Consider the following 22768-nt stretch of genomic DNA (forward strand, 5'->3'; position numbering starts at 1 on the left):
ACATTGTGCCGCTTCCGTAAAAACAAAACAAAGAGCGAAAATTGAAAGTTACTTTAAAAGCCTTACTTGAATTAATTACAAATATTTTATTTATTAACAAACATAAGATGGCAACAGTTAAAAATTTTAAATCATTGAGATAATATTTCCACGTTCGGATAAATCTGCAACGGTCTACCTCTGACGTCACAAGAATGGGTGGAACTACGTAACCTTCTGACGTCACATCGTTTCTTTTGCTAGTTGTTTTCGCGTTTGATAATATTTTTTTCTTTTCGCATTTCAATCTTATTTTTTTTATTTATTTAATTCTCTTTATCTTTATTTCCTTTTTATTATTGTTATAAGACAGAAAGGGAGTTTATTTTTTAAAGCAATAACGGTTTTACTTCATATTTAATTAAAATATCATTTGTTTTTAGGATATAAATTTGGCGTTCTAAAAGATATGATTATTTGATTCGAAAAATGGGAGGGGGGAGGAAGTGTCAAGATTAGTTTTTCAAGTTATTTACCAAAATATGTTTTATTTTAGCTATTTAAGGGAAACATTTTATGGGGAAAAATAGGTTTTAAGTTTCTGTAAAATAAAATGGAAAACGAAAAAAATAAAAATAAAAAAATACGAATTTTTTTGTTAAGAAATACTTTATTTCCTTTGAGCCGAGAAATAACAGGAAATATCTCACGATTATTAGCACAAATAATTAGATAGTTGAATACACGTGTTTCGGGGTTTCCAGGAAGCCCTTTTCAATTCAAAGTTGTAAACCTTTGGATGTAAAGACATCCGGTAAAAATCTGTTTATTTGTACTAATAAACATTGGTTATTTCTTGTTAATATTATTATTAAAGTTTAAAAACGGGGGTGGCGATTGTCAAAATGAGTTTATCAAGTTACTCAACCATTATATTTTTATTTTAGCTATTAAATAAAATTTAATAGCTAAATAGTATAATTTAACAGCTAAGTTCATGGGGAACAATAGGTTTTAAGAGTCCGTGAAATAAAACGGCTGACAATGAAAACAATGAAAATGGAAGAGCAGGATGGGGGGGGGGGGGGGTACAATATTGTTATACAAAATCCAAAGTATTTCTAATGATGAATAAGAGGAAACAGAAGTATGGATTAAAACGAAAAATATACATTACTGAAGTTTAGTGCATTTCTGCACAGGCAGCCTAACTCCTTTAAATGACTGCTCTTGACAAAGTTTCGGTTTTTTTTTTGTATTATTTTATGGAATAAACTAGGATGACTTGAATAAGAGTCCCCTGCTCGTTTCGCTATACCGCAGACCCGGGTTCTATGCCAAGGTTGGGCACGGTCAACTCGGCCTTTCATTTCTTCAGTAGGTCGATAAAACGAGTACCAAGCGTGCTTGGAATCTAAACACTAGGGGCTCCGCGTTCGGCAGACCGGAACATCTGATTTTAGTACCCCAATGCCAAATGTTTGTCCATAAGTTTTGTTGATTTTTATTTCAAAGATATAAAGCTAGCAATACGTTTTTTAAATGAATAAACTTGTAAATATAGAATCGAATTAAAGTTTAAAATTTCAGGGGAGAGGGAATGAAATGAAATGGAAATGTGTAACTTTTTTCTCTAGCAAATACTTGGTAATAGGTTAATAGCAGAGTAAAGTAGCAGAAATAGCAATACCTCCGTAGTCAACATGTTAAATAACACTAGCCTACGCTCCAGGGTCCCCCGTCAAGGGCTCCCATATAGGGGGGCAAGTGGGGGCTCAAGCCCCCCTCCCCTCCCCTAGATATTGGAACCTCCTTGCTTTTAGTACTTTTTGCTTTTCAAAAATGTAAAAACATTTCTTCTCTAACCATCAATGAATAATTTATTAAAAATGTCACACTTCAATAAGTCTAATCTGCACTGAAATCGGTTTCTATGGGGAAAATATCCTGCTAAACCATGAAGAAAATATGTGAGCCCCCCCCCCCCCTTAAAATTATGCATATGGGCGCCCACATCCCCGTACCTACTGCTTACACATGGTTTCATTGGTCAGATGGGACACTGAAAACAGTTAAGTTTCTTGATCCAGACCAGGAGCCGGGTAATCCCTGATCCAGCACCCTCGGAGATATCGATTTGGAATGGAAACTAGGGAGGTTATCGTGATCACGACTGATTAAATGTGACGTGAACCTGTCACCATTAGCGTCACGGAGGATCTCCGACCAGCTGCATCGAACCCGCGACCCTGCAGTTGCGAATTAAAAAATAATAATTTGATCAGGCGAATACGACCACATGTTAAGAACATGCAAAGGTCGCTGTATCATTTACTTGGAACCCTACTCAATGGGCTTCTTTTTCCTACTAAAGGATTTTACCGCAACGCTGTAATTTGAATTCTTGACGTCAAAATTCAAATGAATGCCTGGGGCTGGATACTGGACGTTATGCGTTGGACGTTGCGTGCTGGATACTGTTTTCGCTTAAAAAAGACGTGTGAAATCGAAAAGGTCGTTAATAAATAATTCGATTTCGAGGTGCATTGACGCTACCATCCAAGGGAAGGAATATGCTGGCGGAGGCCCGTGACCAGAGGCCATGGACGTGCCACCACCTAAGGAGGAGGGACATGCTCGCGGAGGCCCGAGGACCAGAGGACATGGGCGCCACCAATGATGAAGGTGGACACGCTCATGGAGGCCCGTGCACCAGAGAAGTTTGCATCATAAGCATAGAAAAATGAAATCAAAGGAAATCAACTATTGTCAAGTAAAAACAATAAACAACCGCGATTGCTCAAAAACATATTTATACAACCTTTTTTTTTTTACAATTTTTTAAATTTAGCAATTGCGAATTGCTTATTGTTCTCACTTGACCGTTTTGGGCGTCCGTCCGTCCTTTGATTTAATTTTTGCCACCACCGGTGGATTTTTGGAGGAAATCCACCTTGGCCACACCCTCCCCATACTGCTACTCCAGCGGGCACCGTCCCCAAGGTTGCATCCATATCCTACACACACGCAGATGCCTATTTTTGCAGTTCTTTAAGATATTTTGTAATTTTTCAATATGTTTTTACTAATCCAATTTAGTTTTTATAAGTCAAGGATGAAAAATGCCCCTAAAAATAATATAAACACATAAATATAAAAGAAAACCTAGTGATTTATGTTTAAATTTCTTATAAATAACTAGTAAAAAGTTAATATAAAAAAATGTCTTTTAAAAATTGTTTTTTGATTTTTTTTTCAAAATCCGTGAGGTATAAGAAATCCTCCTTGCACCCCCCTCCCTCTCCTCCCTCCTTGCTGGCACCCATGTGCACATCTCTTATTTCCTGTGGAAATAATAGGTGTCACATCATTGTCGTATCATTAAAATTACAAAAGTATAAGAAAAAGAAGGAAAAGAACGAGTAAAAAAAAAAAAATAGCGAGAATAAAACAACGTAAATCCGCTTATTTCAGACCGGCTGAAGAAAACGTAGCTCCACCCATTCGGATGACATCAGAAGGCAACGTAGCTGTGACGTCAGAGGTAGACCGTTGCAGATTTATCCGAACGTATATTTCCGATCATTTCCATTCAATTAAAATCACGAGAAATACGCAGCCGACAATCTATTACGATTTATCTTTCTTATTGTTGCATTAATAAAACTATTTTTATTCGCAAAAAAAAAAAAAAAAATCAACACCTCTTGGAGCGATTGGAGTCAAAATTGAACCAAAGCCTGTTTACGTATGGATTCACATATATTCCAAATTTCAACCAGAACGTAGCATTACTTCTTGAGATAGGGCACTCACAATGGAAAAAAAGAACGGGCGATTGCGCTACCCCCTTTTTAGCTGTTGACACCAAAATAAAATCAGCTCTTATACCCACTAAGGGCTACTTGTCAAAAAATTTTTGTTTGATTCCGTTCGTTATTTCTTGAGATACAGCAGTCACAATTGACGACAAAAAACGTTCTATAGCTCAACCCCCCTTTGAGTTATTGACACCAAAATTGAATCAGCACCTGCTCCTGTTAATGGCAACATATGGACCAAATTTTGTTTTGATTCCGTCATTTACTTCCTGAGGAATAGCAAGCACGCGTAACTCAAAAAACGTCCCATTGCTCCACCCCCCCTTGGAGGAATTCGCGCCAAAAACCAATGGGCACAAGTTCACATACGGGCACATATGTGTACCAAATTTCGTTCGATTTCATGCGGTAGTTTTTTGCTGTAGAGCGGCCACAAAAAACTGGTCACACACAGACGTGACACACATACATACACACACACACACACACACACACACATACATACATACACACACACACACAGACAGACAGACATTTTCCAAAAATAGTCGAAATGAACTCAGCACACCTCAAAACGTTCGAATCCGTCAAAATTCGAAATTCGAAAATTTGCACGAATCCAATACTTTCTTCTATATATTAGATATAGAAGAAAGTAAAAATCAGACCCCCATGGAGCGATCGGCGTCAAAATTGAACCAAAGCCTGTTTATATATGGATTCACATATATTCCAAATTTCAACCAGAACGTAGCATTACTTCTTGAGATAGGGCACTCACAATGAAAAAAAAAGAACATTCGATTGCGCCACCCCCTTTTCAGTTTTTGACACCAAAATAAAATCAGCTCTTATACCCACTAAGGTCTACTTGCCGATAAATTTTTCTTTCATTCCGTTCATTATTTCTTGAGATACAGCAGTCACAATTGACGACAAAAAACGTTCTATAGCTCAACCCCCGTTTGAGTTATTGCCACCAAAATTGAATCAGCACCTGTTCCTGTTAATGGCAACATATGGTCCAAATTTTGTTTGATTCCGCCAGTTACTTCCTGAGGAATAGCAAGCACGCGTAACTCAAAAAACGTCCCATTGCTCCACCCCCCTTGGAGGAATTCGCGCCAAAAACCAATGGGCACAAGTTCACATAGGGGCACATATGTGTACCAAATTTCGTTCGATTTCGTGCGGTAGTTTTTGCTGTAGAGCGGCCACAAAAAACTGGTCACACACAGACGTGACACACACACATACACACATACATACACACACACATACATACACACACACAGACAGACAGACATTTTCCAAAAATAGTCGAAATGGACTCAGCACACCTCAAAACGTTCGAATCCGTCAAAATTCGAAATTCGAAAATTTGCACGAATCCAATACTTTCTTCTATATATTAGATATAGAAGAAAGTAAAAAGAAGAAAACAATGAAAAAGATATCGTATAAAAAATGATAAAGGTAAAAACAGTTCTCTGAATAAGCGAAAATCACTCATCCCATCCCCCACCCCCTAACGATGTGTAAAATAAACGCTTTCTTCAACTAAAATGACTAAAAACTCTTTAAAAACGAAAAGCAACTCTTTGCAATTGGAAATAATTCGCCAAATAAACAAAATATACAATAAATTACATTAACAGTAGCTTTAAATTGTAAACAAATGATCACACAACTCTATTGTTTACAGCCAAAGTCGCTAAGCCACCACGTTACTGTAATGCAGCCGATAAGTGAGCGAAGCCAACTCCGATCGATTAGCGCTCCGATCTTTTGAACGAAAACTTTTTAAACTTCATATATTGCCTAATTTGTTCTTTCCGCCAAAGATAAAGATCGTCCACTGCACTGATCTTTTGTGTACAGAACTACCCTGTTGTAATTTATCTGGACGAAAATAAAATTTGTTTCGGCTTTAAATTCCATCATTTTATCCTTTAATAATGTACTGATTAATTAGATAATCCTTAAAGTATTTTTGACATTGGTGCCAAAACTCGGATGGATTTGAGCCGAGAAACAAATGTTGCTAGGTACGGTAACTTTCTGATCATTTGGTTAAGAAAACCTAAAGCACCGATCCGGTCACATGGTTCAACTACGACGACAGAACACACGTTTTGCGGTGAACCATCCAGTACTTTACTTTAAAATATATCACGGGACCTAAAATCGTTGCTTTTAAGAAATGGAAGGCTTCATTCTCTCTCTACGTTTTATCTATTCTCAATTGACATATCACAGTAGGAAATTTCATTCCAAAAAGCAGAACTGGCTTTCTTATTGTCCTTTGGCAACAGGTTAAATATTTATTTCAGTTCTCGCTCAACAATAGGTTAAAATAAATATTAATCATTTGGGAGGTATAACCATCCAATGTTCAAATTAATTAATTAACAAAAACGTTTCCGATTCGATCCATCGCGCTTCGAAACCATGCTTGCACACAAAAAATTTGATCAAAATTGATCCAGCCGTTTAAAAGCCTTATGGTGACAAACGTCCGCACAGAAGATTTTTATATATTAAAATAAGTAATTATTATTACAGGGGATTTTCGAAACTAGGTGCACCAAGCACTGTTAACCCCAGCTAATTCCACTACCCGAGCAATGCCGGGTACGGGAATGCTAGTCTTATATAAAAATCAATGTCCTGAGATAACATATATACAATGTATATATACATATATATATATATATATCAACGCACAGCCGAAACCACTGAAGCTTCAGACTTGAAATTTGGCAGACATGTCCGCATGATTACGAAAGTAACCACTAAGAAAGGATTTTTCGAAATCTCAATTAGTTCGGGAGAAATTCATTAAAACCCCTTAATTTCTGCGAAATTAAAACCTGTCATTGAAATTCAAATCCCTTATTTTCGAAGGCTTTCCTCCATTCAAATCATTATTCAGTACTTCATCTCAACTTTTGGTCGTAGCGAACTATAAATTTGATATTGTTTTTGTTTCTCACGTGATTCTTCGAGGCTTTTCTCAAATCAAATCATGTTTCTGTCTTTTGCTTTCGTTTTTTCAAAACTAGAAACAAAGTTTTTAAGAACATTATCACAGGCGGACTATCCTTTTGAATTTAGAAGAGTGCAGTTTCCTGTTAAAGTTTGCTTTGCAATAACCATTAATAAGTCACAAGGACAGACATTAAAAGTAGCAGGGATCGATTTAAGAGAAGACTTGTTTTCACACGGCCAATGTTATGTAGCTTGCTCCAAAGTCAGTTCATCAAGCAGCTTAATAATTTTAGCACCAGAAAAAAAAAACTAAAAATGTTGTATACAAAGAAGTTCTTGCTTAAACATAGGTATAACAATAAAATGTGAATGACCATTGTTTGCAAAGATAATCAATCCTTTAAAAGGATCGTTAGTAACAGTTAAAGATCGGTTAAGGACAAGGGCATATATATAAGGAGTTCAGGGGCCCCGGGATCCTCCCCAAATTAGAAAAAGTTATAGGTAATAAGTAATTATTATATTGGATTTTCGAAACTAGGTGCACCAAGCACTGTTAACATCTTCTAATTCCATTACCCGAGCAATACCGGGTACGGGAATGCTAGTTTATTATAAAATGAAAGATGTTACGGGGCTGAAGTTTAGTACTGAAAACAGGACAAGGGGTCATTGTTTTAAGCTATTTAAATCTGAGGCTAACATGGATATTAGGAAAAATTATTTTAGCAGGGTAGTGGAACCTTGAAACAGCTTACCGGAAGAGGTGGTAATGAGCAAGGGAGTAGATAGTTTTAAGAGGGCCATTGATCTTCACTGGGGATTGTAAATTTACTAGGACCAGTCTAGCTGGGCCCATAGCCTGTTGCTGGTCGTCACTTTTGTATTTGTATATGTATTTTAAGAAAAGCGGAACTGAAGGATATCGAATTTTGCAAGAAGCTTATGGGATACATGCTTCATCGATTTCCATATGTGAATTTTGATACAGACGTTTTAGAAGTTGGAATTTTTAATACCAATGACAAAGAGCATGATGGACGGCCACAAAAGTTTGAGGATGCCGAATTAGAGGTATATTGGACGAAGAATCGTGCAAAATGCAAGACCTAGTAAAAACATTAAGGGTGACTGAACAAGCCATATCCATTCGCTAAAAATCCATGGGAATGATCCAAAAGATACACTCCTGTTTGTGAAAATTGCAACACCATGAAGGAAGCATCATAGTTGAATGAAATTTAATACACAGTTGAGTGATGGTACAAATAAATGACTACATTTTCAAACTAACCAAACAAACAATAAAAAGAGATAGAAATTAGTATTTTGATCTTTTGTGTGGCCACCACGCACCGCAATAAGAGCTGCTACACGACTCGGCATGGAGGGAAACAAAGTTTGAATATCTGCCTGTGGAAGAGTATTCCATATTGTTTGTATGTGCAACCAAAGTTCGTCTGTCGAAGCAACAGGATGAGGATCACGAGCGAGACGCCGCCCAACGAAATCCCACACATGTTGAATCAGTGACATATCCGGGGAATATTCAGGCCAAGGAAGAAGCTGTACCTGCTGCAAATCAAGGTAGGATTCGACAGTCCTGGCTACATGTGGACGGCATTATCCTGCTGGAATGCAGCCCCGGCAATCCTTGCAGGAAAGGAATAGCTTGGGGCTGTAAACCTTCGTTTATGTATCGGGTACTGTTCAAATTGCCCACAATTCTTAGCAATTGTAATCGTCCATGATATGCTATGACACCCCAGAGCATAACTCCAGGTGTTTGTCCACTGTGGTGTTCGATAATGCACTCCGGAATGTGCCGTTCACCGGAATAGCGCCTGACACGAATTTGGTCATCATGGTGCCACAAATTGAAGCAGGGTTCGTCAGAAAAGACAACCCGCTGCCAATCAGCACGCCAGCTCCTATGCACATTGGCCCATTGTAGCCACAGGCGGCGATGGTTTTACTTAAGAGGAATCCTGTATAAAGGAATCCTTGCGCGCAGCCCACGTTGCAGGAGTCGTCTCTGAATTGATGAAGCACACAATGAAACACCTGTAGCTGTTGACCACTGTGCTGCCAATTGTCTGGAAGAAGCTGTGCAGTCCGTCCGCGCCATACACACCAGGTGTCTGTCATCGTGAGCTGACGTCACATTTCGGGGTCCACTCCCGGATTTCCGAGCTGTCCGACCCTTGTCCGTCCACTGCTTCCAAACACGCATGATTGTGCTGCTGGTACGCTGCACACGAGCGGCTACTGCACAATAAGATAATCCAGCTTCATGAAGGCTGGCGATTCTGCCTCGTTCAAACTAAGAAATTTGCTCAAATTTCGTTTTCTTTCATTGAAGAGGCATAGTAAAGATTCAGTTAACGTTTACTCTAGCATATAACCACCGATAATCATACATGCCTCGCTACAGCCGTCTATTTATATTCGGTTCGATTCGCCGTTCAGAGGGCACTGCTCAGCATACGCATGCGCTACCGGTCTGCAATTCTAATCATTTGCATATCATGCCCTACTTTACATTTCCTGCAATTTTCAGCTCACTCGCATAAGTCCTTCGTGGTGTTGCAATTTTCACAAACAGAAGTGTATTTTTTAAAAGTGTTTTTGCAGTACTTAAAGGATGCATACCATTTTTTTCCAATAATAACTTAAACATAGTCAAATTTTTCATTTTTGAATAAGCCTAATGCATGTAGTATGAGTCACACAAAACATAGAAATTTTTTTATAAAATAATGCCTATAGTTCCAGTTCTAATATTTTTCATTTTCTTTCTATAACTTAATGTCAATACTTTTTCACAATTCATTTAATACAATTTTGAATACTGATAGAAATATAAATATGTGTGCGTAGTGTGTGTTAGTTTTATTTTTGTTTAGCGAGTTTTTACACTTTGATGACAAAATTCGTCATTAAGATTATAAAATTATACAAACTAATGATTTAAATGTATTTGCTATAGATACTATGTCTAAAAATCCCTTCTCAGCATAAAGCAGAGCAAAGAAAAAGGCTTAAGGAATCCGGGAAATATTTAGATTTTCGCAAAGCTGAGACAGAACATCAAAGAATAAATTGCAAGAAAGGGGCAGTGCTGATGAAAAAGTGAAGCGCAGTGCTAAAATAAGAGAGGAAATGAAACAATATGGAGCAAAAAAGAAGTTGAAGAAAACATTAGCAAATCAGCACAGTGAACCTACTACTGCGATTAAAGCTTTCAAATCAAAGAGTTCCTATGGAAAAGCAATGGCAAAAGCTAGGAAGGGACTTCCTAACAGTCCTATCAAGTGCAAAGCTGTAGTTCATAAGTTTAGTTCAAATAATCAAGTCTGAAACAAGGAGAATGCATTGTTTTGAGAAAGTATCCCCATATAAGCTAAATATTTCGTTAATATCAGAGAAGATGAATAAAAATATATTCAATTTCACAAATGGGTGCTTTGAAGAACCAGAAGTCGTAGAAAACATACATGAAGAATCTTCATATTTTAATGTAGGAGACTGGATTCTGGCAGTAGACTAGTAAAATATTTTGCTGGTCAAGTTATTGGCAAGCCAAGCTTGGGTGTCGTGACTGCAAAATTTTAAAGGTTGGATAAGGACTCCAAACGTTTCTTTTGGCCTAAAGCTGATGATATATCTGATGTAGATATAAATTTTTCTGATAATGCTACGAAGAAACTTCCAGAGCCGCTTAATCAGCGCATGCATTACATATTTCAAATATTTTGCTTTACTAATTATGTCATGGGTTGATTTAAATATTGTAATTCTGTCATAAAACATTTCCTTTGAGATTTATGTTGTCTAAAATATGTCAATGTGGAAAAATAAATGTGTAGGATCTAATTCTGTTTCGAAATTGGAAGCTTTAGTGTGAGTCACAATCTATATGTAGTGAGAGTCACGTATGGAAAAGTCCCCTAATGTTTTAAAATAGATGATATTAATAAATATTGCATTAAAAAATTTTTTGAACCTTCTAGATACATAAATAAAGCAATTTTATTTTTAATTTTGCTAAAGAGGAAGGTATCCAAAGACAGTGGCGTAGCGAGAAAAAATCCTTGGAGGGGGTTAAAATTGTCATGGATTACAGTTTTAACTGTCCGGAGTTTTGAAAATGGTACCTTTCAGAAGGTAAATTCTGTTAGATTTGTGTTAAGAAAATAAAGTGAAACAGCTAAGTTCAAAGAAAGCAGATGTCTTCAGTATTATTTAATGATACATTGAGAACGTTTGACGAAGCTATTTTTGTCGTATCTGTGCAGATAACTCTAAAAATGCCTAGTAATTGTCACTTACGGAAAAAATAGCTTAGTATATGAAAGGGTTTTGAAAAGAAAATTTGTCGTAACTACATTTATTGATTTTTAATTAAGATTTTTACAAAAACACTTTTTTACCGTTTTTAGATAAGTTATTTACGAAACAACTACCGCAAGTTGAGCACTTAATTAAGTCATAAATCAAAGAAACGAGTTGTAAAACTTTAATCATCAATTTATCATTTTGAGCTCTACTGCAGATACCACATCTGTGCTTAGCACGGCAGTATATAACAGGAAGACATAAGCTTTTTATCGTCATAAAAGCTATTATATTAAATAAAAATCTTTTAGCTCATAAACAGAACCCTTCAGGTTCGACTGAAAAATTATTTTTTGGGGCTCATGGGGGGAAGGGGGGGTTCTGACCCCCTATCCCCCCATGGCTATGCCACTGTCCAAAGATATAAACATCACAAAAATATCACTTCCTTTTGCACGTAGTGTGAGTCACATTTGTATTTTAACACTTCCAACTGTCATGTAAATCTTTTAATAGGTTGAATAGTGTTTCAATGCTAATTAGTAATGCTGAGAGAAGAAATATGAAATAACTAGCTTTTGCCTGTGGCTTCGCTCACTTTGATGTAGTTTTTTTTCAATTGATTCAAGTTAATGGTCATTACAGGCAGAGCTCAAATAGTTACTAAAACATTGTTTGTCTCTAGTTTCACCGACATTTCAAATTGCCTGCCCCCTTAAATGTATCAAAAGGTATGATTAAAACTGAAAATTAGGGGGAAAGAGGGTAAATGAAATGTTGGCAAAACTGAGAAGAACCCCAAAAATCACAAAAAATAAATCACGAAAATGTTCAGGAGTTGTAAAGAAGTCAGTTTGGGTAATTCCCAAAAAATCCAATTCGAGTGAGGTCAACTATTCTTAAATAATGTGAAACAGTTCCCTTATAATCCCGATCTACATCAAATACATAATATCCAGCGCTACACCGGCAATCTAAATTATTGTATAATGTGTAACTTCATACCGTAGAAATCGTCACAAAATAGGGTCAACAATGATGCTACCCGAAATGTTTCCAATAAACAGTAAAAATTTGGCAATTGTTTGAAATTGTGTGCAGAGACAAAGTAATGGAAGTTTTTTGCGCTGTTTATGAATTTGCGAATTAGTTGGCGAATTATTTTACGTGTTAACAAATTTAAAGAAAGAAATATTAAAGAAATGGCGATATTTGGTTACATGGTGAAAACCGAGAAACAGTATTGCGTAGTCTTTAGCTTCAAAAACAGCGACAGTTGAAAAAAATGCCAAATGCCTTAACTATTGAAATGATTCCACAAAAAAAGTTTGGCTAGATTCCAGCTGATCGATTAAATACCCAGTCAATACAAATAAATAAAAAAACCATTAATTGCCTCAAAGTTGCATTAAAATGGAAAAAAATCAGCCAAATCCATGTATTATTTGTCAATCTTGTGCAAAAATCTTACTTCAAGATTTGACTTGAGAAAAGCCTTGAACAGTCACGAAAAGCAAAGATAGTCAACAATACAACAATAGTCGTTATCGACAGGGAGTTGAGATGATACACTAAATATTGTATTGAGTTAAGGAAAGCCTTCGAACACGGAACTAAAAAGCTCATAACTCGTTTTTTTTTCTACTTAGAAATTTCGAACAGGTGCCATCTTCAGCAGAAAAATCAGAGCTTTCAATGGACATATAATTTTAATATGTGCAAGTATTTTTTCATCCCCATATTAGAGAATTTATACGAAAATTGTGTTTTATTGCCCCCCATAATGGGACGAAAACTACCCTATGGTAATATTCTGATGCATAAGCTATTTTCATCAAAATCCATTCAGTAGTTTTTGCGTGAAAGAGTAACAAACATCCATACATCCATACAGACAAACTTTCGCATATATAATAGTAGTAAGATACTTGAATAAGTTTGAGATAATGAGAGATTTGTATCTTAAAATTCTCAATTTGTAGTGTGAGTCGCACATGGAATTAACCCTATGTTTTGTTTTAAAACCAAGTACTGAAGCAAGTAGTAACTATCCTATACATTATTGTATGAAGAAATAATTTTGGTTGATATTAAATATAAATTTGGAAAACCATACATTAGCGCAGTGTTTCTCAACTTTTTTCATCAGTGGACCAGCATTTCATGGACCATCGTGAGGTTTTTTCTTTTCTTTTATTTTTCAGCTATGCTTCTTATGAGACGCGGTGGCTGTTGGAGTGAACTGAACAAAAAACACCTAAAAAAGCGTTTTATTGGTCAAGCGAATTCAATTCTCAAAATATTTAATTTTTATGTACATTTAATACCATTTTAGTTCGCTGAAATGAATTGAACAAGCCTTCGTTGGATAAGATTTACTGTTTTGGAAATAATTAAATTTTAGTTAAAATTTTTTAAAAACTTTCATATTTCTTGAATTTTAAATACTTATGGGTGTCCTATCTAATTGAGAATGTGCATAATTACTGCTATCAACCAAAGCTTAAACATGTACAAAAATATTTCACGAATATGCTTCAATGAAAATTTTTAATTCTTGGTATGTTGTATGATTGTGCAGGACATAAAAAATAGCAGTGGCGCCGAATCCATTGGGCTTGAGGGGGCCCGAGCCCCCTCAATAGTTTGTTTTGGGGGGCAGAGCCCCCTCCATAATTTAAGAACATTATTTGTCATATTATGGTTTCTAAAATCACAAAATTATGTTGGTATTTTTTACTTTCCTTGTTTGAAGATAGTTACATTGCAAAATACATTCAGTAATGAATAAAAAAAAAAACTATTGCGATAGTAAACAGGTTAATTGAAAACGAGTGGTGTGAATAATGATAGTGTTGCGGTGCTGAGAGCACTCATGGAATTTGTCCCAGTGCGCGAACCTTCGGCTGAAGTCTGTCGCCGGAAGCGCTGTCATCTAAGTGTTGCTGATCTGGAAAAAATATATCAGGGTTCTATTTGTACATTAAATGGATGGCGTGATAGTTTTTTTCAGTTATTAGAGTTAATAAAGTAATCTGTATTAAATTTTTAACTCTATTAAAGCATTAATTTTGAGACATTATTTTTATTTAATGAACTCTGAGCCTTATTCAAAGCAAGCTTAAATTAGTTATTTCACTTATAGTAATCAGTGCGACAGCAATCTTTTATGCTTTATTCTTTTAATGATAGTTTAGATTTATTTAAATATCATTTCAATCTTTTCAGAGCTATATATTCACTGCTTTGTAATAGACTAAAAGCATAATTATTACTGTAAATTAAATTAGCTTTTTATGAAAATACCATGCGTTTTTTTTTTCAAAGCCAAAAAATGTGTTGGCTTGTCGAGTTTCTCAAGAGTGTCGATTTACCGAGAGTCGAGTTTTTGGGGTTCTAATGTTGATCATATGACTAAAATGCTTAAAAAGCTTTAAAACTCACTATTTTTTTTAATCTCAAATTTAGAAAATTTCCCCTGGCAAGGCCCCCGTTATGACACTTTCCCCCCAATAGTTGTTATAAATCGGTGCCACTAGGAGTTTCTTTCCATGCAAGTCAAGTGCACTACCTTGTATAGTGCCGTAGCGTAGCTACGGCACTTCACGGCTCCCCACAAAATGGAACTGTAAAATTGTCCCTCACTTAAGGCAAGTGACATGATCTAATTGAAGCAGAAAATTTGTGTACCAATTTTTAGATTGTTTTACTTTGAAAATGCCATGTCACATATTGTTTGTTTGTATAAATTATACTCACAATAAAATATATAAGTTAGCATTTTCAAGGGACAAAAATCTGATTTTTTTGGGGGGGGGGGGGCTCCATGATTTAACATACTCCCTAGACCGCGGTGACATCCGCCTCCCGCCCCCCAATAATTTTTCCAAGTCGGCGCTCCTGAAAAATAGCTTTAATAAATTTAACAGCATTAGCTGAAACTTGATTCAATTTGTTGATTCAAGGTGCCTGCAACATTACATGCTTATGTTCTTTGATAACCCTTTTTAGTAAAAGCATTGCTTCTGATGGCCAGTCCCGCCACTGCCTTTGTCTTGCTTTTGAGCCTTCAATTTGCAAACTGACCATTAAAAGCTTAGGAAAACATTTTTCCTCTGATAATATGGTTTATTTTTACAAATTAATAATCTTTACTAATAATAAGGCTCAAAGTTTGTCTGGGTATCTGGATCTTTGTCGGGATATCGCTCTGTGAAGCTCATAGCGCCTAAACCCTTTGGCTGATTGTCATGAAATTTGGTACAAAATTAGTTTGTAGCATAAAAATGTGCACCTGGAAGCAATTTTTCGAAAATTCGATTTTGTTCTTTTTCTATTCCAATTTTAAAAACATTTTATCGAGCAAATTATTATAACATGAACGAGTAAATTACCAAATTGTCATAGCATGAACTGTTACATGGGCGAGCAAATTAACATAGCAAATTGGCAAGAAATTCATCATCCATTATTTGTAAATATACAGGAGAACCAAATGACTTTTTAATTTTCTACTACAGGCAAAGCCATGTGGGTACAACTTCTAGAAAAATAGAGCTCTTCATGGTGTTAAGGAATTCACTTTTTTTAAATGTAAATATAAGTAATAAACATAAGTTACTGCAGGGGTAGAAGTGGTTCACTCATAATATATAGGACATTTTCCACAAAAAATATAGGACAAATATAGGTCATGTTTTATGAATGATTTTGATGTGAAAAAATACACAATACATAGTTTATGTTTCCTAAGTATTTTTGCACCAATTATTATCAATGATTTCAATGAATCATACTGTATACAGTTTAAAAACCCAAATAAAAATGATACTTAGATTGAGTTTCCTGTTCCTGAAAGAGTAATGTAATAAGAAAATAAGTTTACTTATATACAAAAAATATTTTTACACAAATTTAAACAATCTGAAATCTATTTACATTTAATACAACTATTTACAATCATTGATTACTTATATTATGAAAAAGCTTTTGCCAAACAGTTTTCTGCATTTCATCTGTTGCAAGTACATCAAATCCCCATTCCTCAAAATTTTTTACATTAATCTCCTTTTTTTTTTTTTGCATAATTACTTACCTTTAAATGCTTTAAGATTTTTTTTTTTTTTGTATTAATAATGGCCGAATCTTCACCACATTTTGTTGTTAGTGAAGATTCATTAACAAAGTGCTTTATCAAAAGTTTGGAGAGCTTGTCATAAAATATGGATAACTGAAGCTTTCTCTTAAAACAATTTTTTAATTTTGTCAAAAATACTCTATACTTACAACAAAATTTAAACAGACGGGTGCCGGCAGACATTTCAAAAAAAAAAAAAAAAAAAAATACTTATGTATCTCGTTTTTAAACCATCTTGAATTATCTGTTGTCAACATGTGAGATAAAGTGAAAATCAAGTAACCTAACGGCTTTTCAATAGTCATTTTCTATAAATCTTTATAACAAACTATGGGAATATAGGAAATATAGTACAATTGGCAAAAATATAGGAAATACAGGACACTTTTGATGTTTTTTTAAAAAATATAGGATATATAGGACTATTTCTACCCCTGGTTACTGTAATAAGTATTACACAAGTAAATAAACAGTTTTGAAAAATCATATAGAATTACAAAAAAGTAATGTAAAAAACGTGATATAGGATATTGTTACATATTACTGGTTTTTACTATTTATTTATTCATTTTGAACAAAGAAATTGTTTTCAAAGTGGAAGAGCAAAAATCTCTAAGGACCGATCAAATTTTTGCTGTGGAAAAGAGTTAGTCCGCCGGACTAACGGTTCAGAATAGCTTAAACATAAATAAACCTTCATTGAAACAAACAATAAATATACTTTTATTGCACAAAATAATATAATTTGCTAACAAGGAATCAACTATTTCTCACTAATCTTCTTAATTTTGAAATATTTGCTTTTGCAGCTAAAAATAATAAGTAAAAATTTTTTCTGTACCATGCCCTGAAAGAAAACATATTTTAAAATTATTTCAAAAAGTAAACATATATAAAATATTTAGCACAGCAGTCAAAAAGTATAAATTTACTCTTACAGAGTAAGTTTAAATAATTATACTTTCGGTTCCACTTAAACGAATACCATTGGTTCCGACATATGATATTTGATTAAGCGGGGTATTCAATTATGCAGGAAAAGTAAACTTATAAGACATGTCTAAAAAATGTAACAATAAACCAAAGTAGCTAATTTAAAAGAAATAATGTTAGAGGCAAAAAGTTTTTGAATTAAGTTCAATAAACAACAAAGTAAAACAAAAATTAAATATTTATCTTTTAAGTACATATATATATATTTTTAATTGTAAGTGATCTAGAAACTTGAATTACAGAATCTTTGTTTTAACACCACTTTCCCTTTACATTTTGAAAAAGTCCATAATAGACAGTTGCTTGCTCAAAGTGTTTTGGGAACATTTTTGTATCTTCTTTTTCAAACTATGAAGAGTATTTATAACACCCACAAGGCTTTTCAGAGTGTCTATTATTTCCTGGTCATGTGGATGCATTTTGGCTGTTGTGTTTGCTCAGAGAAATATCACATCTAAAAACCTTATGAAATCCTACTTTTCGTGTTCCCAACATTATTCATGAAGAATATTTTAAACACAAAAAAAAAAAAAAAAAATCTGTTTTGTCTTTTCATGTTGTTAGTTTCTTTTTTAAATTTATTCAAGTTTTTTCTCAGCAAAAATATTTACAAAAGTAGGCTTGTTTTATTGGATTATCCACAGAAATTGTTTGATTAAACCGGGATCTTTAACATTGTGCCTGTGGGGAAATGTTTGATTCGGGACGGTTTCATTGATAAAATACTGTGGAAAGATAAAGCACAGTATCTGCAAAATTTTCCTTTTTGCATTTTTGTTGTCTGTTGTACTAAACTTTATTGTACAAGACTCAGGGTTACCGCCACAGTCACAATTTTCGCAAAATACGAAAGCACTATCACAATTGCAAAAATAAAACAAACCATTTTTGCTCTTTCGCTCAAATAAAAAGTAAATTACTTTGAAAAATAAGAAACTGTATGATCTCAGAAAGGAGGCAAGCACGGCAATACTCGGTTTAATCTTTTTTACTTCCTTTTACAAAAAAGGAAGTATTGTATTCGCGAAAAAATTTTTCACTCAAAATTCAGCCTTAATTTCCATTTTGCTCAACGCCGAATAAATGTTGAGTTTTTTTTTTCATCCCAACCACGCACGGATAAGTGCCAAAGAACGAACTAAGAACAACCGAAATATCCATTTTGACATTCCCCGAGTTAATTACAATGACTTTTCTCATGATGTCCGTTGTCCGTATGTAAGTACACTGGTGTGCAAAAATTAAGGACGAAGTCGAAAAATTAGCATATCAGCTGAACGAAGAGGCAGAGCGGACAGAAAGACCAATCAGGAGATTAAGTAAGGTGATGTATGTACGGTAGCACATGCGCAGATATGCAGGCAGACGTAATGGGGGAGTGTCTGAGTAGTATAAAGCATGTTGTCGGTGTAAGATCAGTATTTCTGGCAAAGAGATTGCACGCCGTATAGCAGTTAAAATCACACCGAGTTGCTACCTCAGCGAGAAATGGTGTATAATCAATTTGTTAGACGACATCTGGATGCTTTTACCCGAGGTCGAATCATTGGGAAGTTGGAGAAAGGCCGCAGTGTGACAAGTGTGGCTGCAGAGTTCGGAATTGCTCACAGCATCGTTTCACGACTTTGGAAACAATTTCAAACTACAGGAACAGCTATCCGGGGGTTCAGTAGTGGTCGTCCACGAGGAACCACGCCCGCAGATGACCGGTATATTGTCTTACAGGCCAGAAGAAACAGGCGGCAGACAGCGGGAGAAATCGCTAGACACACGACACAGGCGACTGGACGACCGATATCGCGTTTTACCGTGGCCAGAAGACTGCACGGTGGTGGTCTGTTTGCACGACACCCTATACGGTGTGTTCCTCTAACGCCAGCCCATCGGAGAAGGCGTTCTCTGTGGTGCCGGGAACACCGAAATTGGAGAGACAATGAATGGGGACGAGTATTCTTTACAGATGAGATCAGATTCAGTCTGAGTAGCGATTCTCATCGCATTCTCATCTGGAGAGAGCGGGGAAGCCGCAATCATCCCTCGAACATCATTGAAAGAGACAGGTATGGAGGTCGCGGTGTTCTCGTTTGGGGAGGCATCATGCTTGGTAGTCGTACAGACCTTCACATCTTCGACGCAGGATCAGTCAACGGGACCCGTTATTGTAACGAGATTCTTCTTCCATATGTGCGTTTTTTTAGAGGCGCTATGGGTCCTCAGTTCCTTTTCATGGACGACAATGCACCATGTCATCACACAGTAGCTGCCGAACAGCTCTCGGAGAGTGAGGATATTGAACATATGGATTGGCCGGCACGATCTCCGGATCTCAATCCCATCGAGCATGTATGGGATTTTCTAGGCAGACGCTTGGCAGCTCGTACCTTACCACCAGTAACGATTCGAGAGCTTCGATTGGCGCTGCAAGACGAATGGGCAGCAATGCCTGAACAACTCATTGACACCCTCATTCCAAGCATGGGCAGACGCTGTGAAACCTGCCTAGCAGTCGGGATAGATCATATCCCCTACTAAAGACCGGATGTTTCTTGCTGGACACCCATCACAGGGATGTTTCGGCCTTCAGTCACATTGCGCTCCATGCTACTTTTTCAATAAAGCTTCTTTTTATCCCTCTGATTTCTCTTTTAGTAAGTGTTGCTTACATTACACATGTCCTTACGTATTGGGGATCTTACGGTATTAAATGTGTTGATTTGGAAAGCTTTTGTACAAAGTTATATTGAAAAAAACCGTCTCGTCCTTAATTTTTGCACACCAGTGTTATGTATGTGCGTATGTATGTCGTATAAAAGAATGGTATGTAATAGAAAGTTGAAATTTGGTACATAGACTCCTAGTGGGGTCTAGTTGTGCACCTACCCTTTTGGTTGCATTCAGGTGTTTCTAAAGGGGTCTTTTGCCGCTTATTGGGGGAGGGGGGGAAATCAGTTAATTTCCATGTATTCTCAAGTGGTGTTGTAATTTGGTGGAAACTTGGCAATATATCACCTGTCTTTTGGTCGCCAAGCTTTTTCGCCAACTTGGCGACAAATTTGGCGATTTTTCTTTTAAAATCTGGTTTCAATTTGGCCACTGGTGTTGATATTTAGAGAGTAAACTATTGAATCACATTAAAATTGTCAATAATGGGAAAATGACATTAAAATTGGAGTAAAAGGAAGTCATGTGATGCACACATCAGCTCGTTAAATCTTAGCTAAGATGTTTAAATTACTACTAAGTTCAACAATACTTCATCGTATCCAGCATTATGTCTTGCACAATAACTGCACTATTAGGAGGAGAGGACTTAATGTTGCACAAAACAAACACATGTTTTCTTAATGGCAAACACAATCCAAGCTTTTTTATTTTACGCTAAAAAAAAAAAAGCTGCTGTACTAATTTCTTTAAAGATGTCGTACATGAATTTTTTTTTTTTTTTCAACTAGAGATGAAACACACTGAGGTATTTATTTTCCTGTGATCCCAGGGGATTGGCACTTTACAATCCCGTAATCCAGCGGGATTCGAAACCCTATTCCAGAGATGTTGAACCCCCGGGCGTGGCAACAACATGTTTTTATAATCACTATGACAGAAAAAATATTGCCTCAGGCTTTCCATGCATGCCCAACCCCTTTTAGATCTTGGTGTAACATAAGCGAGTCAATTATACAGTTACTTTTGTTTACGTCTTTAAACATTTTTCATTGTTCTATATTGATACATCTTATCACATACTGTTCAACCCAATATTTTAAATTTGGATTCGAGTTTAAATTAAAAGAACAACCTATTTTTTTCCAATACATAATGAAGTTTAATTTTTGAAATAAATTTTATATACAAGTATAAAATTCATTTTATATGTCTAATAAACATGCATTTTAAAAACATTTAATAGATAACAAGTCACTAAAATTTGATTTACAAAGAATTACTGTGACTTGTCATAATTATTTATACAAATTACTGATAAAAATAATATATATATAAATAACTAATAGTTTCTAGAAATTAAAAAAAATACCAGTTGTATGAGATGTGTTTCTTATGGTTTCTGTCCAAAAACTCTTTATAAAAATGTGACATTTCTTCTGCTGTCAAAGATACGATTTTCTCAAGTTTCTTTTTCTTGGAAACTTTGTCAATGTATGATTTCTTAGACTGAAATACAAATACATAAAATAAGTACACTTATTTGCAAATGATTGAATACAGCATATCTTTAATTCAGAGTATTAAAAACATGTATTGAATATTTGATTATTTTATGCATCAAATTCTCTTTATGGAAACAGAAAAATAGAAACTCAATTATATATTTTATTTGTGAATCAAATAGCTCTTTCAAATCAACAACATCAGGTTTGCCCAAGTCCTGCGCAGAAGCCTATAGGCAGGTTTGGTTTTTATGAACCAAACCTGCCTTTCCTTCAAGCAAGAGCTGGGCATCTTATCAAAAGAATTATCATTTAGCAGCGGTGAATTTACAAGTTTGGAGACCTATTGTAAAGCATTTTTAGGAACCCCCTTTAGGGTCAGTATGTTCTCTGAAGGAAGGTGCCACCCAAACTTGCGACATGGTGATTTTGAAACTGTCATTCAGAGATTCTCATCAGGGCCGGATTTGAAAGTGTGGAGGCCCCTAATCAAGGTTCGAAAACATCAACATATTTTCGAAAATATCCGATACTTTGATATATATCTGAATATTTTGATATATATGTATATCCAATATTTTCGACTTGTGAAAGTTAGGATACTTTGTAAAAATTTTATTGTGGGGGCCCCTTTGTTGTAGAGGCCTCGGGCCTGCCCTCCCCTAAATCCGGCCCTGATTCTCATACACCTAGGATTAAACATTACTGATGATTTTTAATACAATAGATGCATTTTAAATTCTAAATTTTGTCAAAATTAAAAAAGTTTAACATTACTACCATCTCTCTTAACAACTAAAGTTACAAAATATCTCTTATTTATTATTTTTTTTCCAATCTAATTTTTTATGCAGTCAACTGGCGATAACTCAAATTTCAACAACTCGACTTGAAAAAAATTATTTCCCCGCACCTTTGTTGCTTTTTTAATGAAATTTTTATCTCTTTAACTCACAACATTTTGTCAGTCTTCTTGATAACTCGAATTTTTTTCTCGTTCACTCAAAAAATTTTCAATCCCTTCAAACTCGAATTTTCAAACACCTTTGCCTTTTACTATCAGAATGATTTGTTATCTCCCCCACTTAAGCGCTCTTGGGAACGAGGGAGGTGTTTTCGAGCTCTCTCTTTTATTTGTGATTTTCACAGTTGTGTTCTTTACAGGTATGTGAGCGGGGAGACGTGTTTCAGCTGCTGTTTTCTGTCAGCAGTGGACAATGGTCGAATTTCCTGAATAAACATTATCTCAGTTTCAACCTGAGTGACAGTTCACTCGTTCCAGTCTTCCTCTTCATCTTTCGACGATGACATTGAAGAATTCATCAATCCACAGAAGATACCCT

The 22768-nt window shown here is 35.5% G+C and overlaps 1 protein-coding gene across 3 annotated transcripts in view; it reads right to left on the reverse strand.

The window, feature by feature from the left end:
- Positions 1 to 16972: 16972 nt before the first annotated feature.
- Positions 16973 to 22768, reverse strand: part of LOC129222119 (COA8 family protein CBG23705, mitochondrial-like) — a 78602-nt gene continuing 72806 nt past the window's right edge. For all 3 annotated transcript variants that reach the window (XM_054856566.1, XM_054856568.1, XM_054856565.1), the window contains 2 exons: positions 21293 to 21429; positions 16973 to 17113 (listed from right to left, as the gene is read on the reverse strand). In XM_054856566.1, coding sequence (XP_054712541.1) covers positions 17026 to 17113; positions 21293 to 21429 — 225 coding nt within the window. In that variant the 3' untranslated portion in view covers positions 16973 to 17025. The remainder of the gene's footprint in view (positions 17114 to 21292; positions 21430 to 22768) is intronic.

Source organism: Uloborus diversus, chromosome 5 (assembly GCF_026930045.1).
Source record: "Uloborus diversus isolate 005 chromosome 5, Udiv.v.3.1, whole genome shotgun sequence".
Lineage (NCBI taxonomy): Eukaryota > Metazoa > Arthropoda > Arachnida > Araneae > Uloboridae > Uloborus > Uloborus diversus.